General features: G+C 41.0%; 1 protein-coding gene across 1 annotated transcript in view; it reads right to left on the reverse strand.

Moving 5' to 3' along the window:
• Window positions 1-24,461, reverse strand: part of LOC139750406 (DNA-dependent protein kinase catalytic subunit-like) — a 254,167-nt gene that overhangs the window by 95,825 nt on the left and 133,881 nt on the right. The window contains exons 28-31 of the mRNA XM_071665164.1: window positions 24,025-24,208; window positions 16,974-17,530; window positions 4,795-4,939; window positions 962-1,186 (exon numbers count right to left, since the gene is read on the reverse strand). Coding sequence (XP_071521265.1) covers window positions 962-1,186; window positions 4,795-4,939; window positions 16,974-17,530; window positions 24,025-24,208 — 1,111 coding nt within the window. The remainder of the gene's footprint in view (window positions 1-961; window positions 1,187-4,794; window positions 4,940-16,973; window positions 17,531-24,024; window positions 24,209-24,461) is intronic.

Raw genomic sequence — 24,461 nt, forward strand, 5'->3', positions numbered from 1 at the left:
AACTAAGATTGTATTGAAAATATTTCTGCCTCTTTGTGCAGGCAATGGCTGTTTGTGGTTACCAAGCAGCTAGTGACTGTTCTGGGATATTGGGGATAAATGGTAGTTTGCTGAGTAATTTCTAAATCCCAGCCAGATAATTTTGCACAAAATAATCTGGCCACTGACCAACCTTAGCTTATATGAATTTTCATGGGATGAATTCAAAAAGTCAATCATCCGAGGACAAAGAAATCAATGTAAAAAGGCAACTTGATTTCTAGTTGATATCAGTTCAAACCTGTCCATAACATATCTTTATGTGGATGTGATAGAGCAAAATTATTCAACAGATAATGTTTAAAATTAATGAATGTACTATACAATAATAGAATTATCATACTATATCATACTTTGTCGCTGTCTCCCGCATTAGCGAGGTAGCACAAGGAAACAGATGAAGAAAGGCCAAACCCATCCACATACACATGTATGTACATAAACATCCACACACGCACTTATACATACCTAAACATGTCAAAATATACATTTTTTTTTCTTCTCTTCGCTGTCTCCCGCGCCCGCGAGGCAGTGCAAGGAAACAGACGAAAGAAAGAAACGGCCCAACCCACCCCCACACACATGCACACACACACACATCCACACACACAAACATACACGCCCACACAGCCCTCCATGGTCCACCCCAGACACCTCACACGCCCCGACTCAACCCACCGACATCACGTCAACCCCGGCACACCACATCGATCCAATCCACTCCGTTCCCCGCCCTCCCCCACCCCCCCCGCACGCTCAGGCCCCGATCACACAAAATCCCCCTCACTCCACCCCCAATCCAGAAATAAAAAAAAAATCATCTACAAGTCATTTCTCCACATTGGATGCTTCCACAGAGAATCAAAGGCAAATACTACAGAACTTTAAAAGCAAGCAAATACTCTATTTCATACATCCATACCAAATCACTGAGGAAATAATTAATCCTGTCCCCAACAGTTCCATCAACAATGCAGGTGAGTATGGAGTTGACGAAATGAGGTGCATATGGAGAAAACACCCTGGAGGTATTCAAAATTAAGCGCAAGAGGAAAAGCTTCACATTTCGAGGAGTGTCTGCACTTTCAATCTTCTGCTGCACAAGCATCATCCATTGAGGGACATCTGAAGCTGAAGGAGTTGGGTCCTGCAGAAGATATTAAGAGATATGAAAAGGCTAGATTTGTTTTCATATCAATCATTAAGTTCATTACCAACTATATCTAAGTTAAAAATCAGGTGACAATGAAAGAACAACGACATGAGAATCAAAATACAAAGAGAAGTAAGAAACATGAATGGTAGACAATGGGAAATGCCAAAAATATTCAGAAGTGAATTATAAGCAAAGGAGCATACTGCAGCACCATATAAGCCTTAGAGCTAGCTATGAAATAGGTAAAACAGATACACACAAACACACACACACATGTATCTGGGAGTGGACTTAGCATCGAATAGAACCATGGGAGCAGAAGTAAACCACATGGTGGGGGAGGGGGCGAAGGTTCAGGGAGCGATGAAGAATGTGTGAAAGGAGTGACCGTTATCTCGGGGTAAAATGGGTATGTCTAAAGGAATAGCAGTTCCAGCAATATTATATAGTTGCAAGGCATGGGCTATAAATGGTTGTGCAGAGGAGGGTGGATGTGTTGGAAATGAAATGTATGAGAAAAATAAGTGGTGTGGTTTGATCAAATAAGTAATGAAAGGGTAAGAGAGATGCGTAGTAATAAAAAGAGTGTGGTTAAGCAAGAAGAGGGCGTGCTGAAATGGTTTGGACATATGGAGAGAATGAGTGTAAAGGTTGACAAAGAGAATATATGTGTCACAAGCAGAGGGAACAAGAAGTGGGAGACCAAACTGGAGGTGGAAGGTTGGAGTGAAATGATTTGAAGTGATGGGGGCCTGAACATGCAGGAGGGTGAAATCTGTGAAAGGAACAGAGTGAATTGGAACAATGTGGTATACTGGGGTCAATGTGCCATCAATGGACTGAGCCAGAGCATGTGAAACATCTAGGATAAATAATGGAAAGGTCTATGGTGCCTGGATCCACATTACTTGTAAAGATTAAGCCCAGGGTTTATTTCCTCAGGTTGGTTTTGTTATTTGTTAGCAGGAGAACTTTACACAAAGTCTCAATGACTCTTTTTTCACAGCTATTCATCAAGCTGCTTTCAGCATTTTCATGAATGATGTTACTTCCTGCCTGAATCCATTTAATGTGTGGTGGGTTGAAGTCTCCAAATAAAAGTATATTAAGGGCTGGGTTTCCAAAAACGTCAAGACATGATTCTATGGTTCTTATCTGTTCCGTAAATTCTTAAGATCACATCCTATTTCTTTAATCTGCACTCATGCTTCTAGTTCAAAGGTGGTGTCTGTGCTTATTCCAACATCAACACAGCTGTTGCATGCCTCAAGGGCCTTGAGTCCCCAAATTTTGATGTGTAGCTCAAGGTCTGTCTCCCAATTACCACACTTTCCCTTTGTTTTGCCTACTGCTCTCCTAATTCAAAAATTTCTGATCTTTTTTTGACTATCTGATCTTCTCACCCATAAGCCAAGATCCTCTACTTGCAGGATTTCAATGCTCACCAGAGGGAATGTTTAAATTCCTTCCAAACAGATGTTTAGGACATTGAAGCCTTCACATTCTTCATTCTCAATGATCTAGAACAAAATATCTACCACCCCACCATATTCCTGACCACCATGACCACTCTCCAATCATTCTGGGTCTGTTTTTCACCTCTAATCCTTTGCACTGTAATTACAAAATCTTACCCCCAAATGGTTTTTTGACCACAAATGTATGATAAATATATCTATTTTAATGGTACCTCTCCCTCTGGCAGCTCTTTTAAACATAGATATTGGCACCCACGGCCAATGAGAAGGAGGATGCAGGGGGTACATCATACCTAGGCCTGGGAATTTCCTGGGATCTCAGAAAATATCTGCATATATTGAAGACTAGCATTCACATTTTGTGTGTGCCTACATAGCTAAAATGGTCTTATAGCACATGTGAAGTAGACACCCTCCCATCTTCCACACCCTTTTTGACCTTACAGCTCATGGAATAAAACTGTAGTGGATGAAAACAGGATGACTAATGAGAAGGGAAGGGGACCCAAAAGAAACTTTGTACCCCCGGATAAAATTCCTCTCAGAGGCCCTGTTAAGTGGCACCATAACAAAGCTGACTGGAATAACTTATGAAAAATTCTTTTATGACTTTCCTTGGGTAAATTACTGTCCCTTATATGGTCATACTCCTGTCTCTACAAATGCATAACAAAGGCTATTGCTGCAGGAATGGAAGCATTTATCCCTTCTGCCTCCAAGATGACTTTTTCTCCCAATCCATGGTTCAACCATTCCTATTCTGAGGCCATTCAGGAAAGGGATCAGGCAAATCAGGCTTGGAAAAACTCCATCCTCCTAATCCCATTCAGCACTTATCATTGCAAGTGCGTTATCCATGAGGCAAAATTTTCCTAGGTTTTCCTAATCTTTAGCTGAGGGCATCACTAACAACTGTCACTCTATCTTTCCTTCACTTTTCCACAGACAAAGAAACTCTCTTTGGCTCCTGTTTTTCCTCTAACTCTATTTTGGATGATTCAACCATTCATTCACTCCCCAATGCTCCTCTTACTTATCCTATGCCCCTTGCCGTAATCTCTTTTCAAACTGTCCAAAAAGTGCTGATTCTTTGTATGGTGTAAATAAGCTACATAGTCATTTTGGTAAGTGTTGAATATATAATTATCAGTATACTTTTATTCCTTACCTTTGGTATAATAGTTTGGACATATGGAGAAAGACTGACAAAGTGATCTACATAAAAGTGCAAGAAATAAGGAAGAGGGAAGTCTGAGAAGGAGAAAGAAGAATGGAGTGAAAAGAGGCTTTGACATACCAGAGCTTGAACATTTTGGTGGGTGAGAGGAGTGTAAGGGACAGAGAAAACTATAGCACTATAGTATATAAGGCAGCAATGTGCCATCAATGGGCTGAACCAGGGAATATGAAGCAATCACACAAAACACAGAATTAGTTCATAAGGCTTAGCTGTGGATAGTGGCTTTGGTTTAGCTAACCTTACCATCCCATGCCAGGAGTCCCTTCCATCCTTATGAGGCTCCTACAACTCTCAAAAAGCTGGCCACATCCACCAGTCAGAATTAAAGGTCATATAGTGTTGTGATGCTGTGTGTGCATCTATATGAATAAAATGCGGGGCAACTGAGAAGTAAAAGCTCAGCATTCTTTTTATAGTAGTGGGATCATGGGCAGGAATGGTCTTGGGATATGATGAACAGGTGTTTGTTGTGTTGTAATGATGGGTTATGTTTCCGCACATTAAACAAGACAGCTTGAGATTGGAAGTGGGCAAATGAGGTCATTTTTTTTCACCTGTTCCACAAATACCTTGCTATAAAGGGAACAAGTATGATGTTATATTTCATCTAGATATCATCTAATTTGTAGTAAATGTACATTTAAAAAAGGGTTTTTGTCTTCTTGAATATATTTTTGTTATGTCTTGGAGCTAATTTTTTTTCTGTAGAAACCCATTTTCAATTACAAAATGGGAATCTACAGAAAATGAGTTTCAGTCATCCAAATGCCACTTAACGGATAAAATTTCAAGAATGTGTCTACCATTTATGAAGGGGATGGGTCTTCACATACCATAAAAATGCTTCATAATATCATAACAATACAAGTAAATTATCATACCACAGCATGTAGCACCATGATCTCAGCATCCACCATATGATGGATGACAGCTGTAAGACTGGCCATAACTTCATGCCCATTGTAGTCACTCTGATCCAAATGCAGTGTCATCACTTCACCATCATCAGCATCCTTGCCTACAAATCTGATGGAGTCAATAATAAAAAAAAAATTCAATATACAGTAATAGCTCTGAAGCACAAGCATTTGCCCACATATTATAAACCACACAGTGGGGCTGGAAATCCTCCCCTCCTGTTGTACTTTTCCAAATGAAGGATCAGAGAAAGGGCCAGGAGAGGACTTTTCCTCTAAGGCACAGTCATCTGTTCTTGACACTACTTCACTGATGTGGGAAATGGCAAATATGTATGAAAAAAAGAGAGAGAATTATGGAGAGAATGAGTGAGGAAAAATTGACAAAGAGGATACATGTGTCAGGGGTGGAGGGAACAAAGAGAAGAGGAAGACCAAATTGCAGGTGGAAGGACGGTGAAAAAGATTTTGACCAATTGGGGCCTAAACATACAGGATGGTGAGAGGTGTGCAAGAATCAGAGTAAATTGGAACGATGTGGGATCCCAATTTTTCATTCATCATACTTGATCGTCATTTCCCATGTCAGCAAAGTAGCACCAGGAAATACATGAATACTGACCCATCTACTCATACACACACACATACACACACACACACACACACACACAAACACACACACACACACATATATATATATATATATATATATATATATATATATTTTTTTTTTTTTTATACTTTGGCGCTGTCTCCCGCGTTTGCAAGGCAGCGCAAGGAAACAGACGAAAGAAATGGCCCAACCCCCCCCATACACATGTATATACATACGTCCACACACGCAAATATACATACCTACACAGCTTTCCATGGTTTACCCCAGACGCTTCACATGCCTTGATTCAATCGACTGACAGCACGTCAACCCCGGTATACCACATCGATCCAATTCACTCTATTCCTTGCCCTCCTTTCACCCTCCTGCATGTTCAGGCCCCGATCACACAAAATCTTTTTCACTCCATCTTTCCACCTCCAATTTGGTCTCCCTCTTCTCCTTGCTCCCTCCACCTCCGACACATATATCCTCTTGGTCAATCTTTCCTCACTCATCCTCTCCATGTGCCCAAACCACTTCAAAACACCCTCTTCTGCTCTCTCAACCACGCTCTTTTTATTTCCACACATCTCTCTTGCCCTTACGTTACTCACTCGATCAAACCACCTCACACCACACATTGTCCTCAAACATCTCATTTCCAGCACATCCATCCTCCTGCGCACAACTCTATCCATAGCCCACGCCTCGCAACCATACAACATTGTTGGAACCACTATTCCTTCAAACATACCCATTTTTGCTTTCCAAGATAATGTTCTCGACTTCCACACATTCTTCAAGGCCCCCAGAATTTTCACCCCCTCCCCCACCCTATGATCCACTTCCGCTTCCATGGTTCCATCCGCTGCCAGATCCACTCCCAGATATCTAAAACACTTCACTTCCTCCAGTTTTTCTCCGTTCAAACTCACCTCCCAATTGACTTGACCCTCAACCCTACTGTACCTAATAACCTTGCTCTTATTCACATTTACTCTTAACTTTCTTCTTCCACACACTTTACCAAACTCAGTCACCAGCTTCTGCAGTTTCTCACATGAATCAGCCACCAGCGCTGTATCATCAGCGAACAACAACTGACTCACTTCCCAAGCTCTCTCATCCCCAACAGACTTCATACTTGCCCCTCTTTCCAAAACTCTTGCATTTACCTCCCTAACAACCCCATCCATAAACAAATTAAACAACCATGGAGACATCACACACCCCTGCCGCAAACCTACATTCACTGAGAACCAATCACTTTCCTCTCTTCCTACACGTACACATGCCTTACATCCTCGATAAAAACTTTTCACTGCTTCTAACAACTTTCCTCCCACCCCATATATTCTTAATACCTTCCACAGAGCATCTCTATCAACTCTATCGTATGCCTTCTCCAGATCCATAAATGCTACATACAAATCCATTTGCTTTTCTAAGTATTTCTCACATACATTCTTCAAAGCAAACACCTGATCCACACATCCTCTACCACTTCTGAAACCACACTGCTCTTCCCCAATCTGATGCTCTGTACATGCCTTCACCCTCTCAATCAATACCCTCCCATATAATTTACCAGGAATACTCAACAAACTTATACCTCTGTAATTTGAGCACTCACTCTTATCCCCTTTGCCTTTGTACAATGGCACTATGCACGCATTCCGCCAATCCTCAGGCACCTCACCATGAGTCATACATACATTAAATAACCTTACCAACCAGTCAACAATACAGTCACCCCCTTTTTTAATAAATTCCACTGCAATACCATCCAAACCTGCTGCCTTGCCGGCTTTCATCTTCCGCAAAGCTTTCACTACCTCTTCTCTGTTTACCAAATCATTTTCCCTAACCCTCTCACTTTGCACACCACCTCGACCAAAACACCCTATATCTGCCACTCTATCATCAAACACATTCAATAAACCTTCAAAATACTCACTCCATCTCCTTCTCAAATCACCACTACTTGTTATCACCTCCCCATTTGCGCCCTTCACTGAAGTTCCCATTTGCTCCCTTGTCTTACGCACTTTATTTACCTCCTTCCAGAACATCTTTTTATTCTCCCTAAAATTTAATGATACTCTCTCACCCCAACTCTCATTTGCCCTTTTTTTCACCTCTTGCACCTTTCTCTTGACCTCCTGTCTCTTTCTTTTATACATCTCCCACTCAATTGCATTTTTTCCCTGCAAAAATCGTCCAAATGCCTCTCTCTTCTCTTTCACTAATACTCTTACTTCTTCATCCCACCACTCACTACCCTTTCTAATCAACCCACCTCCCACTCTTCTCATGCCACAAGCATCTTTTGCGCAATCCATCACTGATTCCCTTAATACATCCCATTCCTCCCCCACTCCCCTTGCTTCCATTGTTCTCACCTTTTTCCATTCTGTACTCAGTCTCTCCTGGTACTTTGCGTTTGCGAGGTAGCACAAGGAAACAGACGAAAGAAATGGCCCAACCCACCCCCATACACATGTATATACATACGTCCACACACGCAAATATACATACCTACACAGCTTTCCATGGTTTACTCCAGACGCTTCACATGCCCTGATTCAACCCACTGACAGCACGTCAACCCCGGTATACCACATCGATCCAATTCACTCTATTCCTTGCCCTCCTTTCACCCTCCTGCATGTTCAGGCCCCGATCACACAAAATCTTTTTCACTCCATCTTTCCACCTCCAATTTGGTCTCCCACTTCTCCTCGTTCCCTCCATCTCCGACACATATATCCTCTTGGTCAATCTTTCCTCACTCATTCTCTCCATGTGCCCAAACCATTTCAAAACACCCTCTTCTGCTCTCTCAACCACGCTCTTTTTATTTCCACACATCTCTCTTACCCTTACGTTACTCACTCGATCAAACCACCTCACACCACACATTGTCCTCAAACATCTCATTTCCAGCACATCCATCCTCCTGTGCACAACTCTATCCATAGCCCACGCCTCGCAACCATACAACATTGTTGGAACCACTATTCCTTCAAACATACCCATTTTTGCTTTCCGAGATAATGTTCTCGACTTCCACACATTCTTCAAGGCTCCCAGAATTTTCGCCCCCTCCCCCACCCTATGATCCACTTCCGCTTCCATGGTTCCATCCGCTGCCAGATCCACTCCCAGATATCTAAAACACTTTACTTCCTCCAGTTTTTCTCCATTCAAACTCACCTCCCAATTGACTTGACCCTCAACCCTACTGTACCTAATTACCTTGCTCTTATTCATATGTACTCTTAACTTTCTTCTTTCACACACTTTACCAAACTCAGTCACCAGCTTCTGCAGTTTCTCACATGAATCAGCCACCAGCGCTGTATCATCAGCGAACAACAACTGACTCACTTCCCAAGCTCTCTCATCCCCAACAGACTTCATACTTGCCCCTCTTTCCAAAAACTCTTGCATTCACCTCCCTAACAACCCCATCCATAAACAAATTAAACCATGGAGACATCACACACCCCTGCCGCAAACCTACATTCACTGAGAACCAATCACTTTCCTCTCTTCCTACATGTACACATGCCTTACATCCTCGATAAAAACTTTTCACTACTTCTAACAACTTGCCTCCCACACCATATATTCTTAATACCTTCCACAGAGCATCTCTATCAACTCTATCATATGCCTTCTCCAGATCCATAAATGCTACATACAAATCCATTTGCTTTTCTAAGTATTTCTCACATACATTCTTCAAAGCAAACACCTGATCCACACATCCTCTACCACTTCTGAAACCACACTTCTTTTCCCCAATCTGATGCTCTGTACATGCCTTCACCCTCTCAATCAATACCCTCCCATATAATTTACCAGGAATACTCAACAAACTTTTTTTTTTTTTTTTTCCGCTGTCTCCCGCATTTGCGAGGTAGTGCAAGGAAACAGACGAAAGAAATGGCCCAACCCACCCCCATACACATGTATATACATACGTCCACACACGCAAATATACATACCTGCACAGCTTTCCATGGTTTACCCCAGACGCTTCACATGCCTTGATTCAATCCACTGACAGCACGTCAACCCCGGTATACCACATCGATCCAATTCACTCTATTCCTTGCCCTCCTTTCACCCTCCTGCATGTTCAGGCCCCGATCACACAAAATCTTTTCCACTCCATCTTTCCACCTCCAATTTGGTCTCCCTCTTCTCCTCGTTCCCTCCACCTCCGACACATATATCCTCTTGGTCAATCTTTCCTCACTCATTCTCTCCATGTGCCCAAACCATTTCAAAACACCCTCTTCTGCTCTCTCAACCACGCTCTTTTTATTTCCACACATCTCTCTTCCCCTTACGTTACTTACTCGATCAAACCACCTCACACCACACATTGTCCTCAAACATCTCATTTCCAGCACATCCATCCTCCTGCGCACCACTCTATCCATAGCCCACGCCTCGCAACCATACAACATTGTTGGAACCACTATTCCTTCAAACATACCCATTTTTGCTTTCCGAGATAATGTTCTCGACTTCCACACATTCTTCAAGGCTTTATATATATATTTGCTCTCCGATATACTGGTCTCTCCTTCCACACATTCTTTATTACTCCCAGAACCCTCTCCCCTTCCCCCACCCTATAACACTTTTCCTTCCATAGAACCCTTCCAGATATCTAAAACACTTAACTTCCTCCAATTTTTCCCCATTCAAACTTATATCCCAACTAACTTGTCCCTCAATTCTGCTGAATCTAATAATCTTGCTCTTATTCACATCTACTCTTAACCTTCTCCTTTCGTACAGGTTCCCAAACTCAGTCACCAACTTCTACAGTTTCACACTAGAATCAACAACCAGAGCTGTGTCATCGGTGAACAAGTGACTCACTTCCCAGGCACTCTTATCCCAAACAGACTGCATACTCACCCCTTTCACCAAAGCTCTTGCATTTACCTCCCTAACCACCCTATCCATAAATAAAATAAACAACCATGGTAACATCACACAACCCTGCCGCAGACCAACCTTCACTGGGAACCAATTACTCTCTTCTCCTCCTACTCGTACACATGCCTTACACCCATGATAAAAACTTCTCAATAATTCAAGCAGCTTACCTCCCACACCATACATTCTTAAGAACTTCCACAAAGCATCTCTATTAATGCTATGAAAAGCCTTCTCCAGATCCATAAATACTACATTCATATCTATCCGTTTTTCTAAGTATTTCCCACATACATTCTTCAAAGTAAACATCTGATCTGCACATCCTCTACCACTTCTAAAACCACACTGCTCCTCCCAAGTCTGATGCTCTGTACATGCCTTCACCCTCTCAATCAGCATCCTCCCATGAAATTTTCCAGGTATACTCAACAAATTTATGCCTCTGTAGTTTGAACACTCACCTTTATCCCCTTTGCCTTTGTAAAATGGCATTATAGATGCAATCTGCCAATCCTAAGGCACTTCACCATGATCTATACACACAATGAATATCCTTACTAACCAATCAACAACACAGTCACCCCCTTTCTTATTCAATTCAACTGCAATACCATCTACTTCCACTGTCTTGCTGATTTCATCTGCTAGGCTTTCACCAACTCTTTTCTCTTCACCAAACAATTCTCCCTGACTCTCTCACTTTGCACATCACCCTGACCAAAACACCCTACATCTGCCACTCTATCATCAAACACATTCAACAATCCTTCAAAATCCTCACTCCATCTCTACTTGTTGTCACCCCTAGCCCCCCTTGCCACCTTTACCAATGTTCCCATCTATTCTCTTAACTTCCACACATTGTTTAACTCCTTCCAAAACATCTTTTCGCTCTCCCTGAATTTTAATGGTACTCTCTCTCCCCAACTTTCATTTGCCCTCTTTTCCAACCCTTGCACATTCCTCTTGTCCTGTCAATTTCTGTTACACATCTCCCAATCATTTGCACTCCTTCCTTGTAAGCAGCATCTAAACCTCTCTTTTCTCTTTCACTCGCAATTTTACTTCTTCATCACAACACTCACTACCCTTTAATGTGCCCAAATCCCCACCTTCACATGCCACAAGCATCTCTTGCACATGCCATCACTGCTTCCCAAAATACATCCCATTCCTCACCCATTCCCCTCACTTCATTTACTCTCATCTTTTGCCATTTTACTCTCAATCTTTCTTGGTATTTCTTCACACAAGTCTCCTTTCCAAGATCACTTACTCTCGCCATTCTCTTCTCCCTGCATTCTCTCTTCTTTTTGAAAACCTCTACAAATCTTCACCTTTGCCTCCACAAGACAGTGATTAGACATCCCATCAGCTGCCCCTCTTGGAACACTTACATCCAAAAGTCTCTTTTACTTGCCTAGCAATTAATACATAATCTAATAATGCCGTTTGACCATCTCTCCTACTTACATGCATATACTTGTGTATATGTCTCTTTTTAAACAAGGTATTCTCCATCAACAGTCCTTTTTCAGCACACAAATCCATAAGCTCTTCACCATTTCCATTCACACCAATTATACCCTCAGCTGCTACATTACTTATCTTCACATATAAATCACCCATCGCTATTACCTGGTCTTGAGCACCAAAATTGCTGACATAATCACCCAGCTGCTCCCAAAAGATGTGCTTCTCATGATCTTTCTTTTCATGACCAGGTGCATAAGCACCAATAATCATCCATATCTCTCCATCCACTTTCAGTTTTACCCACATCAATCTAGAATTTACTTCTTTGCACTCTGTCATACACTTCCACAACTCCTGAAGAAGTGCTACTCCTTCATTTGCTCTTGTCCTCTCAGCAATACCTGACTTTACTCCCAAGGCGTTTCCAAACCATTCTTTTCCTTTACCCTTGAAATTCGTTCCACTCAGAGCTAGAACATCCAGGTTTTTTTTCCTCAAACATATTACCCATCTCTCCTTTCTTCTCATCTTGGTTATATCCACATACATTCAGACACCCCAATCTGAGCCTTCGAGGAGGATGAGCATTCCCTGCTTGACTTCTACTTCCTTTTTTGAGAAACTGAAATACAAGAAGGGGAGGGTTTCTAGTCTCCTACTCCCGCCCCCTTTGGTCGCCTTCTACAACATGCATTATTCTTGAACATGGTGGTGAACATCAAAAATGAGTAAATCAAATAATGTGGGTAATGGAGATTAAGGGTTTCATTATTAATATGAAAGAAAGGAATACTATAACACTATAACTACAGTACCAGGAAATATAAAATACTATAATATACACAATATAAAATGAATATCAAAAAACAGTAAATAGCAAACTCTGAATCCTGATGCAGTCTTATCTTCATGGGAAATGTACTTTTTCAAAAGCATTCTCTTCCAAAATGATGTGGTCTGATCTACATTTTATGTCCATTAAGGAACATGACTACCTTCTTCAATAATAGTCTTGAGGGTTCCCAGTAAATTTCAATGTTGTGGTAATTGTAGTGTTTTGTAAGATTGCAAACTAACCAGGATTTGCTTGAAACGTCTTTGCTTCTCCTACTTCTGCTGCCAAGTCATCATATATATTCCAGCCCTTTGCTTGTAATACAGGTATGCTGATGGGAGTGTTTTCATGAGTTTGGTGTTTAATCCATGTGACCAACATTCATTCCATTTTCTCCATAACTGAACTTTAGGAACGTGAACCTTTAGAAGCACTGATGTAGATAGTAGTTGGTAGGTAACGACATGGAAGGTATGTTACCAGTACAATCTGCCTGGGTATCAGAAGGGCTAGAGATGGCTGCGAAGTGAGCAAGCACCTCAATGGTTAAGTTGCACTCTTCTGACACAGATAGCTCTTTTTTCTTTCTGCCTCACCCACATATGGACTACTGGCATTCTGTCCACATATATACAATTTCTCTTTGTTACACATAACACTTGACAACAAAACTCATGCAGCTCATTCTTTGTAACTATATATTTTCCTACGGTGAACACTATGTACTAGCTCTGCCTTCTGGCAAAATGGTAGGAACATTAGAGAGAAGTAGTAGGTAGGAACATTTAGGAAGGAGCATTAGGTAGTAGTAGTAGTAGGTAGTAACATTAAGCAGGAGCATTAAGAAGTTTAAGTCAGTAGGAAGATGAGGTAGCAGCCTTTGCAAACATTGCAGACAAGTTGCCCTCAGCCAGAAGCCTGTAAAGGGTGAGGAACTAAAGGCTAGGAAACAGCACTAGAGTTTAGTTATGGAGACTCTACTGCTGTGGTCACCCTTGATGGAATTCCCGAACGGAACAGGCATCAGCAATACAGAAAGATACAGACAGATAGATATGTGTACTGATAAATATTCCAATCTTAGCACTCTCCATGATCTCTGCACAATCATGAATAGTCCATAAAGTAGATTCACTAAAACTAAGGGCACACTTTATATTAGCTATTCATTCACATCACTTAAAACATTTGAGCAAATCCATCTTAACCTCAGTGGTGACAGCCTTAAGCTTCTTAGCTCCATTAGTAATGGAACTTAAAAGACACTTTGGAGGCATGATGCAAGGGGTATAACAAGTTCAATACACAATATACTGCAACATAAGATACTTTAACATATTTTGACCAAAGAATATATCTACACCATGCATATCCACACTTCTTGCACAGTGCTGAAAGTGCCACACCAATGCGCTGTCAGCCTAATAATGATTGCATTATTGCAAACTTAAGCCTGCATAAAGTAATGGGAAACAGTAATCAAGTGTGAAACAAAAGGTGTACAGGATGACCTCTTTAATCTGGCAATCTTAGGAACTGGCCATTACCAGACCACAGAAATACCAGAAAACATAAAATGAACCCCAAGAGTTCTCTGAGTAAATATATTCCCAACCCTAGTCTTGCCAGTTCATTCCACATACATACTGATATGTTATCAAAGGTAGAACAAAGCTTCAAATAGGAAATAATATCTATTTTTTATTTGTCTATTATACTTAGTCACCGTCTCCCGCGTTAGTGAGGTAGCACAAGGAAACAGATGAAAGAATGGCACAACCCACCCACATACACATGTATATAAATAAACGCCCACACACGCACATATACACACCTATACATTTCAAAGTATACATACATATACATACATGGACATATACGTATATACATTTGTACATATTACAACTTGCTGCCTTTATTCATCCCCGTCGCCACCCTGCCACACATAAAATGGTACCCCACCTCCCCCGTGCACACGTGAGGTAGCGCTAGGAAAAGACAAAAAAGGCCATATTCGTCCACAACCAGTCTCTAGCTGTCATGTGTAATGCACCAAAACCACAGCTCCCTTTCCACATCCAGGCCCCACAAAACTTTCCAGGGTTTACCCCAGATGGTTCACATGCCCTGGTTCAATCCATTGACAGCAAGTCTACCCCAGTATACCACATCATTCCAATTCACTCTATTCCTTGCCCGCCTTTCACCCTCCAGTATGTTCAGGCCCTGATCTCACAAAATCTTTTTCACTCCATCCTTCCACCTCCAATTTGGTCTTCCACTTCTCCTCTTTGTCAATTTTTCCTCACTCATTCTCTCCATGTGACCAAACAATTTCAATACACCCTCTCCTGCTCTCTCAACCACACTCTTTTTATTAGCACACATCTCTCTTACTCTTTCATTACTTGCTCAATCAAACCACCTCACACCACATATTGTCCTCAAACATCTCATTTACAACACATCCACCCTCCTCCGCACAACCCTATCTATAGCCCATGCCTCGCAACCATACAATATTATTGGAACCACTATTCCTTTAAACATACCCATTTTTGCTCTCCGAGATACTGTTCTCCCCCTTCCACACATTCCTCAACGCTCCCAGAACCTTTGCCCCCTCCCCCACCCTGTAACTCACTTCCACTTCCATGGTTCCATCTGCTGCTAAATCCACTCCTAGATATCTAAAGCACTTCACTTCTCCATTCACACTTACCTCCCAATTAACTTGTCCCTCAACTCTGCTGAACCTAATAACCTTGCTCTTATTCACATTTACTCTCAGCTTTCTTCTTTCACACACTTTACCAGACTCAGTCACCAAATTCTGCAGTTTCTGACTGGAATCAGCCACCAGCACTGTATCATCAGCGAACAACAACTGACTCACTTCCCAAGCCCTCTCAGCCACAACAGACTGCATACTTGCCCCTATCCAAAACTCTTGCATTCACCTTCCTAACAACCTCATCCATAAACAAATTAACAACCATGAAGACATCACGCACCCCTGCCACAAACCAACATTCACTGGGAACCAATCACTTTTCTCTCTTCCTACTCGTACACATGCCTTACATCCTTGATAAAAACTTTTCACTGCTTCTAGCAACTTACCTCCCACACCATATATACTCTTAATACCTTCCACAGAGCATCTCAATCAACTCTATCATATGCCTATTATCAAATCTTTCAAACAAGGTTTATATTGTAACATCAGTTTACATCTGAAGTGTCAACAGATGGAAACTCCTCTATATCTTGGGCAAGGGTTTTTGTAGCATACAACGCCAATACAAAGCAGATTTGTCAGCATCATACACTTGTTCTAGGACTAACTTTTCCGCTGCCATTAAATGTGCAAATTCATCCACAAACTTTGTCGCAGCTTTGTGATGAGCAGTTAATGTAACGAACGACCACAGGTTGGTAGTTGGCTTTGGTCAACTCTTGTTTTATCATTCTTTTATTGTCAAGGCAGACAGCCTGTGCTGTATCAGTCTCAGCCAGGCAGCCAGCTCGTACACTTTCTTTTGTCATGTACATATTGCTGTTGGTTGTTTAATAGAAATTTGGAGTTCTTATTGTTTCTTTTAATAACAACTTGCACTACAAGCTTCCATGTCAGCACTACACTTTTCTCCGTACACACTTTATGGTGATATTCTGTCTCCACTTAAACCTGTGAAACCATCCTTGTGAATACTCACAGTCTAACTTAAGTTCTCTATGAAAAAATTTGGCCTGCTCGATAAGCATCTCCTCCTTCATTACATTGGAGCTTAAACCACTTTATAAGTGCACTATCTAATCCTGTACCCCTAGCACCTTTCAAAGTTTTCTGAAACTTTAAACTTTTCTGGCTTTCATTTTCAGCAAAAAATCGAATATAATTAAGAAGAATGTTAATTAGCTCAGCTGCAGTGTAAACAGATTTTGGCACCTTAGAACTGCTCACAGTGCTGCCCTGATGGTAGATCCACAAACTAATGGCAGCAGATTCAAAACATTCCATACCATAGGAGTTACCAAACCACAGAGCGCCGGATCAGAAAGGTACAACCTGTAAATGAACCATGTGCATAATTCTAAAAATGGCATAAATCAAATATCTGTAAACTAAGAGGTACCTGTGTTAATGAGATGGCCTTGATTAGGGCATTCAGTTGTCTGTGATGTCTCAGATGAAAAAAAAAGCTAATTCAGACTTTAAAAAAGAATCTTGGTCATTATTTCTATTCTGTTAGGAGTAATACTCACTTGTCATTAAACTTCTCCGTTTCAGACATGGCAAGGACAACGGAGTTACTAAAATCAAACTGGGAGACATCTTCTCGAAGGCTACTGTCTTCAAGGAAATGAGAGGCCATGTACTGCACTGTCCCAGAATCCAAACCTCCATCTTTCTTGGATGATTTTCTCAATTCTTGCCGCAAGGCAACAAAACGTTTCTTGCTGCCTGGATTGAAGCTTACTTCAGCATCAAATTCATGAGTCTTGTTACAATCAATGATGCTTTCCCATATGGCTTCCCCTTTGGTAGGGTTAGCTGAAAACAGGAAACTAGTGTAGAATCTTAAATCATTTTGTACACAGGCAAGAACAGCAATAATAGCATTATATGCTGCACAAGCACAAAGCCTTCTAAGTTCTGCGTGAGTGTGATCGTGTCGTAGCTCCCCTTTGGCAATCTTGGATGCATATCGAAATACCTCCTTTGTTAACTCTTTTCCTGACTGGTCACTTGGTCGGTAAGCAGAATTTACCTCTGAACCAGGGGCAAAAACTCTTTCACGAGGAAGCCTGGAGTACATAATCTGAAATTAGAGAAATTGTCAGTAAATAATAAATCCATGTGATATATGTGATATATGATCCATGTGTTTGATGATAGAGTGGCAGATATAGGGTGTTTTGGTCGAGGTGGTGTGCACAGTGAGAGGGTTAGGGAAAATGATTTGGTAAACAGAGAAGACGTAGTAAAAGCTTTGCGGAAGATGAAAGCCGGCAAGGCAGCAGGTTTGGATGGTATTGCAGTGGAATTTATTAAAAAAGGGGGTGACTGTATTACTCACTGGTTGGTAAGGTTATTTAATGTATGTATGACTCATGGTGAGGTGCCTGAGGATTGGTGGAATGCGTGCATAGTGCCATTGTACAAAGGCAAAGGGGATAAGAGTGAGTGCTCAAATTACAGAGGTATAAGTTTGTTGAGTACTCCTGGTAAATTATATGGGAGGGTATTGATTGAGAGGGTGAAGGCATGTACAGAGCATCAGATTGGGGAAGAGAAGTGTGGTTTCAGAAGTGGTAGAGGATGTGTGGATCAGGTGTTTGCTTTGAAGAATGTATGTGAGAAATACTTAGAAAAGCAAATGGATTTGTATGTAGCATTTATGGATCTGGAGAAGGCATATGATAGAGTTGATAGAGATGCTCTGTGGAAGATATTAAAAATATATGGTGTGGGAGGCAAGTTGTTAGAAGTAGTGAAAAGTTTTTATCGAGGATGTAAGGCATGTGTACGTGTAGGAAGAGAGGAAAGTGATTGGTTCTCAGTGAATGTAGGTTTGCAGCAGGGGTGTGTGATGTCTCAATGGTTGTTTAATTTGTTTATGGATGGGGTTGTTAGGGAGGTGAATGCAAGAGTTTTGGAAAGAGGGGCAAGTATGAAGACTGTTGGGGATGAGAGAGCTTGGGAAGTGAGTCAGTTGTTGTTCGCTGATGATACAGTGCTGAGAAACTGCAGAAGCTGGTGACTGAGTTTGGTAAAGTGTGTGAAAGAAGAAAGTTAAGAGTAAATGTGAATAAGAGCAAGGTAATTAGGTATAGTAGGGTTGAGGGTCAAGTCAATTGGGAGGTAAGTTTGAATGGAGAAAAACTGGAGGAAGTAAAGTGTTTTAGATATCTGGGAGTGGATCTGGCAGCGGATGGAACCATGGAAGTGGAAGTGGATCATAGGGTGGGGGAGGGGGCGAAAATTCTGGGAGCCTTGAAGAATGTGTGGAAGTCGAGAACATTATCTTGGAAAGCAAAAATGGGTATGTTTGAAGGAATAGTGGTTCCAACAATGTTGTATGGTTGCGAGGCGTGGGCTATGGATAAAGTTGTGCGCAGGAGGATGGATGTGCTGGAAATGAGATGTTTGAGGACAATGTGTGGTGTGAGGTGGTTTGATCGAGTGAGTAACGTAAGGGTAAGAGAAGAGAGATGTGTGGAAATAAAAAGAGCGTGGTTGAGAGAGCAGAAGAGGGTGTTTTGAAATGGTTTGGGCACATGGAGAGAATGAGTGAGGAAAGATTGACCAAGATGATATATGTGTCGGAGGTGGAGGGAACGAGGAGAAGTGGGAGACCAAATTGGAGGTGGAAAGATGGAGTGAAAAAGATTTTGTGTGATCGTCGCCTGAACATGCAGGAGGGTGAAAGGAGGGCAAGGAATAGAGTGAATTGGATCGATGTGGTATACCGGGGTTGACGTGCTGTCAGTGGGTTGAATCAGGGCATGTGAAGCGTCTGGGGTAAACCATGGAAAGCTGTGTAGGTATGTATATTTGCGTGTGTGGACGTATGTATATACATGTGTATGGGGGTGGGTTGGGCCATTTCTTTCGTCTGTTTCCTTGCGCTACCTCGCAAACGCGGGAGACAGCGGCAAAAAAAAAAAAAAAAAAAGTGATATATACTTTAACATTCACCAAACATAACCGCATATTCAACATCTTACCTCAACACTTGTGACAATCTGTACAGCAACAAAATTAGGTTCATTTAACAGTTTTCCTCTTCTATACAATGGTATTTCCTCTTAACTGGCAACTAAAACTTTTTTATCATTTTTGAAAATATTGGAAATATCATTGATTAGAAGGTCTTGCCAGAAAAACATCAATGATCTTCGGGTTAGGATACTAATATATGGAAAAGTATGATCACACTATGGACAGCAAGTCATCCCCAGTATACCACATTGCTCTAATTCACTATATTCCATGCACACATTTCACCCTCCTACATGGTCAGGCCTCAACCACTCATTGTCTTATTCATTCCATCCTCCTACCTCAAATTTGGTCTCCCCATTCTCATCCCCTCCACTTCTAACATGCATACCCTCTTTGCTAACCTCCCCTCCCTCAGTTTCTCGATATGTCTAATCCATTTCAGTACACCCTCTCCAGCTCTCTTAACCATACTCTTTTTGCAACCACATCTTTCTCTTACCCTATCATTATTCAATCAATCCTCTTCACACCACATATTGATCTCAAACACTTCATTTCCAACATATTCACTGTTTTCCATGCATTCTCAAATATAGCCCATGCCTTGCATCCACACATTCTTGGGACACCTATACCTTCAAACATACTTACTTTCACTCTCCTAGATAGTGATCTCTCTTTCCATACATTCCTCAATGCTCCCAAAACCTTCACCAATCACCCACTGTATGGTTCATCTCTGCTTCCTTAGTTCCATTCGCTGGCATGTCCAGTCCCAGATATCTAAAGCACCTCGCTTCCTAACTTTGTCGATTTAAACTCATTCTCAAATCAACCTGTCTATCTGCAATGCTAAACCTCATAACCTTGCTTTTATTCACATTTACCTTCAACTTTCTCCTTTGGCACACTCTCCCAAGCTCAGCCACTAACTTCTGTAATTTCTTACTCGAATTTGGCAGCAATGCCAAGTCATCAGCATACAAATAATTCACTTCCCAAACATAACTGCCCATGTTTTCAAGGGCCATGTATATACTTCCATCACCACCCCATCCATAAACAACCAACCATGAAGATATCTAATACCCCTACAGCACACCCACCTTCACCTGGAACCATTCACCCTCCTCACTACCTACTTGCAAAAATACTTTTCTCTCCTATAAAAACTCATTGCTTCTAATAACTTTCCTCCTACATTATACATTCATAACATCTTCCACAAAGCATCTCTATCAACCATATCACATGCTTTCTCCTGTTCTATAAATTAATTATACGAAGTCCTCTGTTTCTCTGAGCATTTCTCACACATTCTTCAAAGCAAAAACCTGGCCCACACAGTCTCTACTATTCCTAAAAACTAAATCATTCCTCTCTATTCTGATGCTCTGTTCGAGCCACAACCCTTTCAATTACCACTCTTCTACACAACTTACCAAGTTTACTCAACAAACTGTAATTCGAACATTCATCTTTGTCCCCTTTGCCTTTATACAATGGCACTGTACGTGCATTCTACCAATCAACAGGCACCTTAACATGATCCATACATACATTGAAAATCCTACTTATTCAATCAACTATTCTTATCATACTGTCTGGTCATCATTCCTTAAAGATTTTGGGGAATCCTATGTAGCTACCCTTCACATATCCAAAGCTTCTGACTGGGTGTGGCACTGGGGCTACTGCAAGCTTCTAACTCAAATTTGCCACCTGCAACATATCAAAGGCAAACAACAATAGACTCAACCCCCTGGCCCCCCTTCTCAAGCAGACTACATACCAGCTCATCTTTCCAAGACCCTTCCATTCATCTCCCTCAGCATCCCCTCCTTAAACGGATAAAACAGCCAGGGTAACATCTACACACCTGTCACACACCCACCTTCATCTGGAACTACTCACCCTCCTCTCGACCTACTCATAAACATGTTTTGCCTTCTTGACAAAAACTCCTCACTGCTTCTAACAGCTTTCCTTTCACACTATACAACTGTAGCACCTTCCCTGGAGCATCTCTATCAACCCTGTCACGTGCTTTCTCTAGATTCAATAAATGCCACATACACATACTACTGTTTATATAATCATAGCAGCTTCCACAAAGCATCTCTATCAACCCTGTCTTATGCTTTCCCAAGATTCTGTAAATGCCACATACACATACTGCTGTTTATATAATCATAGCACCTTCCACAAAGCATCTTTATCAACCCTGTCTTCTGCTTTCTCCAGATTCTGTAAATGCCACAAATACATACTGCTGTTTATATAATCATGGCACCTTCTACAAAGCATCTCTATCAACTCTGTCTTATGCTTTCTCCAGATTCTGTCACTGCCACATTCACATACTGCTGTCTTTTTTATACATTTCTCAAACACATTCTTCCAGGCAAACATCTAATCCACACCTACCCTACCAATAATGAAACCACATTGTTCTTTCCTGGTCTGATGCTTCATGCATGTCACCACACCTCTCAATCATCACTTCCATACAAGTTCCCGAGTACATTCAATAAACCTATAACTCTACATAATTCTAACATTCACCTTTCCTCCTCTTGCCTTTATAAAATGGCACTAAATAGGCATTACACCAATCCTCAGACACCTCACAGGATATATACACACACTGAAAATCCTAACTAAACAATCAACAACAGTCATCTCCTTCCTTTAGAAACTCAACTGCAATATTATCCTCTCCAGCCATCTTGCCACATTTCATCTTGTGCATAGCTTGTATATTTTCACCACACCACTTGCCATAACTCTCTCACTTTACATACTTCCTCAACCCAATAACCCCACATCTGCCACCCTATCTGCAATCCACACACTTCTCTTGCAAATAACAACAGTGCTTCCTTAAACACCTCCCATTACTTTCACCTTTTACTATTCTACTCTCAAACTTTCCTGGTATCTCTTCACACAAACCACTTATGCAAGCTCACTTGCTTAACCACCTTCTTTTCTCTGATATCATTTCCTTTCAATCAAAAACCACTAAAAATCTTCACCCTTGCCTCTACCAGCTACCCCTCTGAGCAACCCCATATTCTGATGATTGTTAATACTTCCAGTCCTTAGAATGGTTTACCTTTGCATTCCCTCCAGCCTAAGTGTAAAAAAAGTAATAAAGAACTAATTCAACAAAATGTTTGAAGATATAAAACAACAAAAAGGAAAAAACAAAACTCATTAGCAGCATGAAAGTTTGGGAGTCTGGTTGTGAACCTGATTTCAGACTACAATTACATTCCAGAAACTTTGCTTACACTGAAGTGCAACAGAGGGAGTGATAGTGAATAAAGTTTGTTAATTAGAATTTCCCCTCTTGATCTAATCATGTTCATTTCTATGAAACCTATCTTTACCTCATCCATTCATTATCATTATTATACTTAATTGCCATTTCCCATGTCAGCAAGGTAGCGCTAGGAAGCAGACGAAGAATGGCCCATCCACTCATATACGCATATATATATACATATACACCCATACACGCACATATACATACATATACATATCAACATATACACATATACATACACATACACAAACATATACATATATACACATGTATATACTCATACTTGCTTGACTTCATCCATTCCCGGAGCTACCCCGCCCCACAGGAAACAGCATCGCTACCCCTGCTTCAACAAGGAAGCATCAGGAAAACAGATAAAAAAGGCCACATTCATTCACACTCAGTCTCCCTATCCACATCCAGGAATACAGACTTTTCCATGGTTTACCCCAGACGTTTCACAAGCCCTGGTTCAGTCCATTGACAGCATGTCAACCTTGGTATACCACACCATTCCAATTCACTCTATTCCTTGCATGCCTTTCACCCTCCTGTATGTTCTGGCCCCAATCGCTCAAAATCTTTTTCACTCCATCCTTCCACCTCCAATTTGGTCTCCTGCTTTTCCTTGTTCCCTCCACCTCTGACACATGTATCCATTTATGTTATATATTTCAATTCTTTTCCATTAGCTTAAAATGCCATCACTCAGATGAAATATCATATAACAGAAATCATCATGCTCCTCTAAATCACAGCTCTCAATCAAATTTGTTTTGTATCTCTTCTCATATATTTGTGTTTGTTTGTGCCAGTCAGACATGACAGTAGGACACTTGTGACAGCCAGATGCACAACCCAGAAAGAAGTCCTTCCAAAATAATGTTTGTCAGGTAAGTGACAGGTATGAAATTTGTGAGGGGTGAGTAATTACTGCTGATGATATATGGTATCAATATATGACTTGTGCCTGCTCCAGTAGATTTAACATGTTGGAAACATCAGCACATATCTTGTACATGTGAAGAACTCTGGCACTAATTGTGAGGTATGTCTGTAGGACTGATAAGATTAAGAAATATTGATATCAGATATGGATACTTTAAGGTTTTTGCCTTTAAAATATAGTTGCAAAACTGGACCAACTACAATTTTCATACATTGATGGAGATATCTTATTCCTATTATATAATTTTGGATTTGTTACCAATAAATCTATCATATTCATATGTAAAAGGTGTTTTATATTCACTTACTTGGAGAATCACAAAGCTTCCTAACTTAGTGATCAAGACTTTTTCCTGTTCCTCACTCCGTCCCTGAACTGATACTGATATTCCTGTCATTACTGGCTTGATGACTTCTTCAAAAAATGAAATGGTGGGTGTTAAATTTGCCTGCTGCAAAAGTGGAGCCAAGATCTTCTCTATTACATTATATCTAAAACAGAAAAACACAAAGAATATCAATATCTTATTGAATCATTCCTTTCTTCAAGAGAGATTGTACAAATCAATACATTTCTGATTTAATGTATATTACACACATTAAGCAGACACTGTCTTGGACCCATTACACTATCATAAACAGCAATTGTCTGCTGCATACAAACTTCATGCAAATGCAATCTGCTCTTGTTTACCCCCATAATGCCAAACTCATCTGCTGTAGCAAGCATATTTCTTGCATAGCA

This window comes from Panulirus ornatus, chromosome 9, assembly GCF_036320965.1.
Source record: "Panulirus ornatus isolate Po-2019 chromosome 9, ASM3632096v1, whole genome shotgun sequence".
Classification (NCBI taxonomy): Eukaryota; Metazoa; Arthropoda; class Malacostraca; order Decapoda; family Palinuridae; genus Panulirus; species Panulirus ornatus.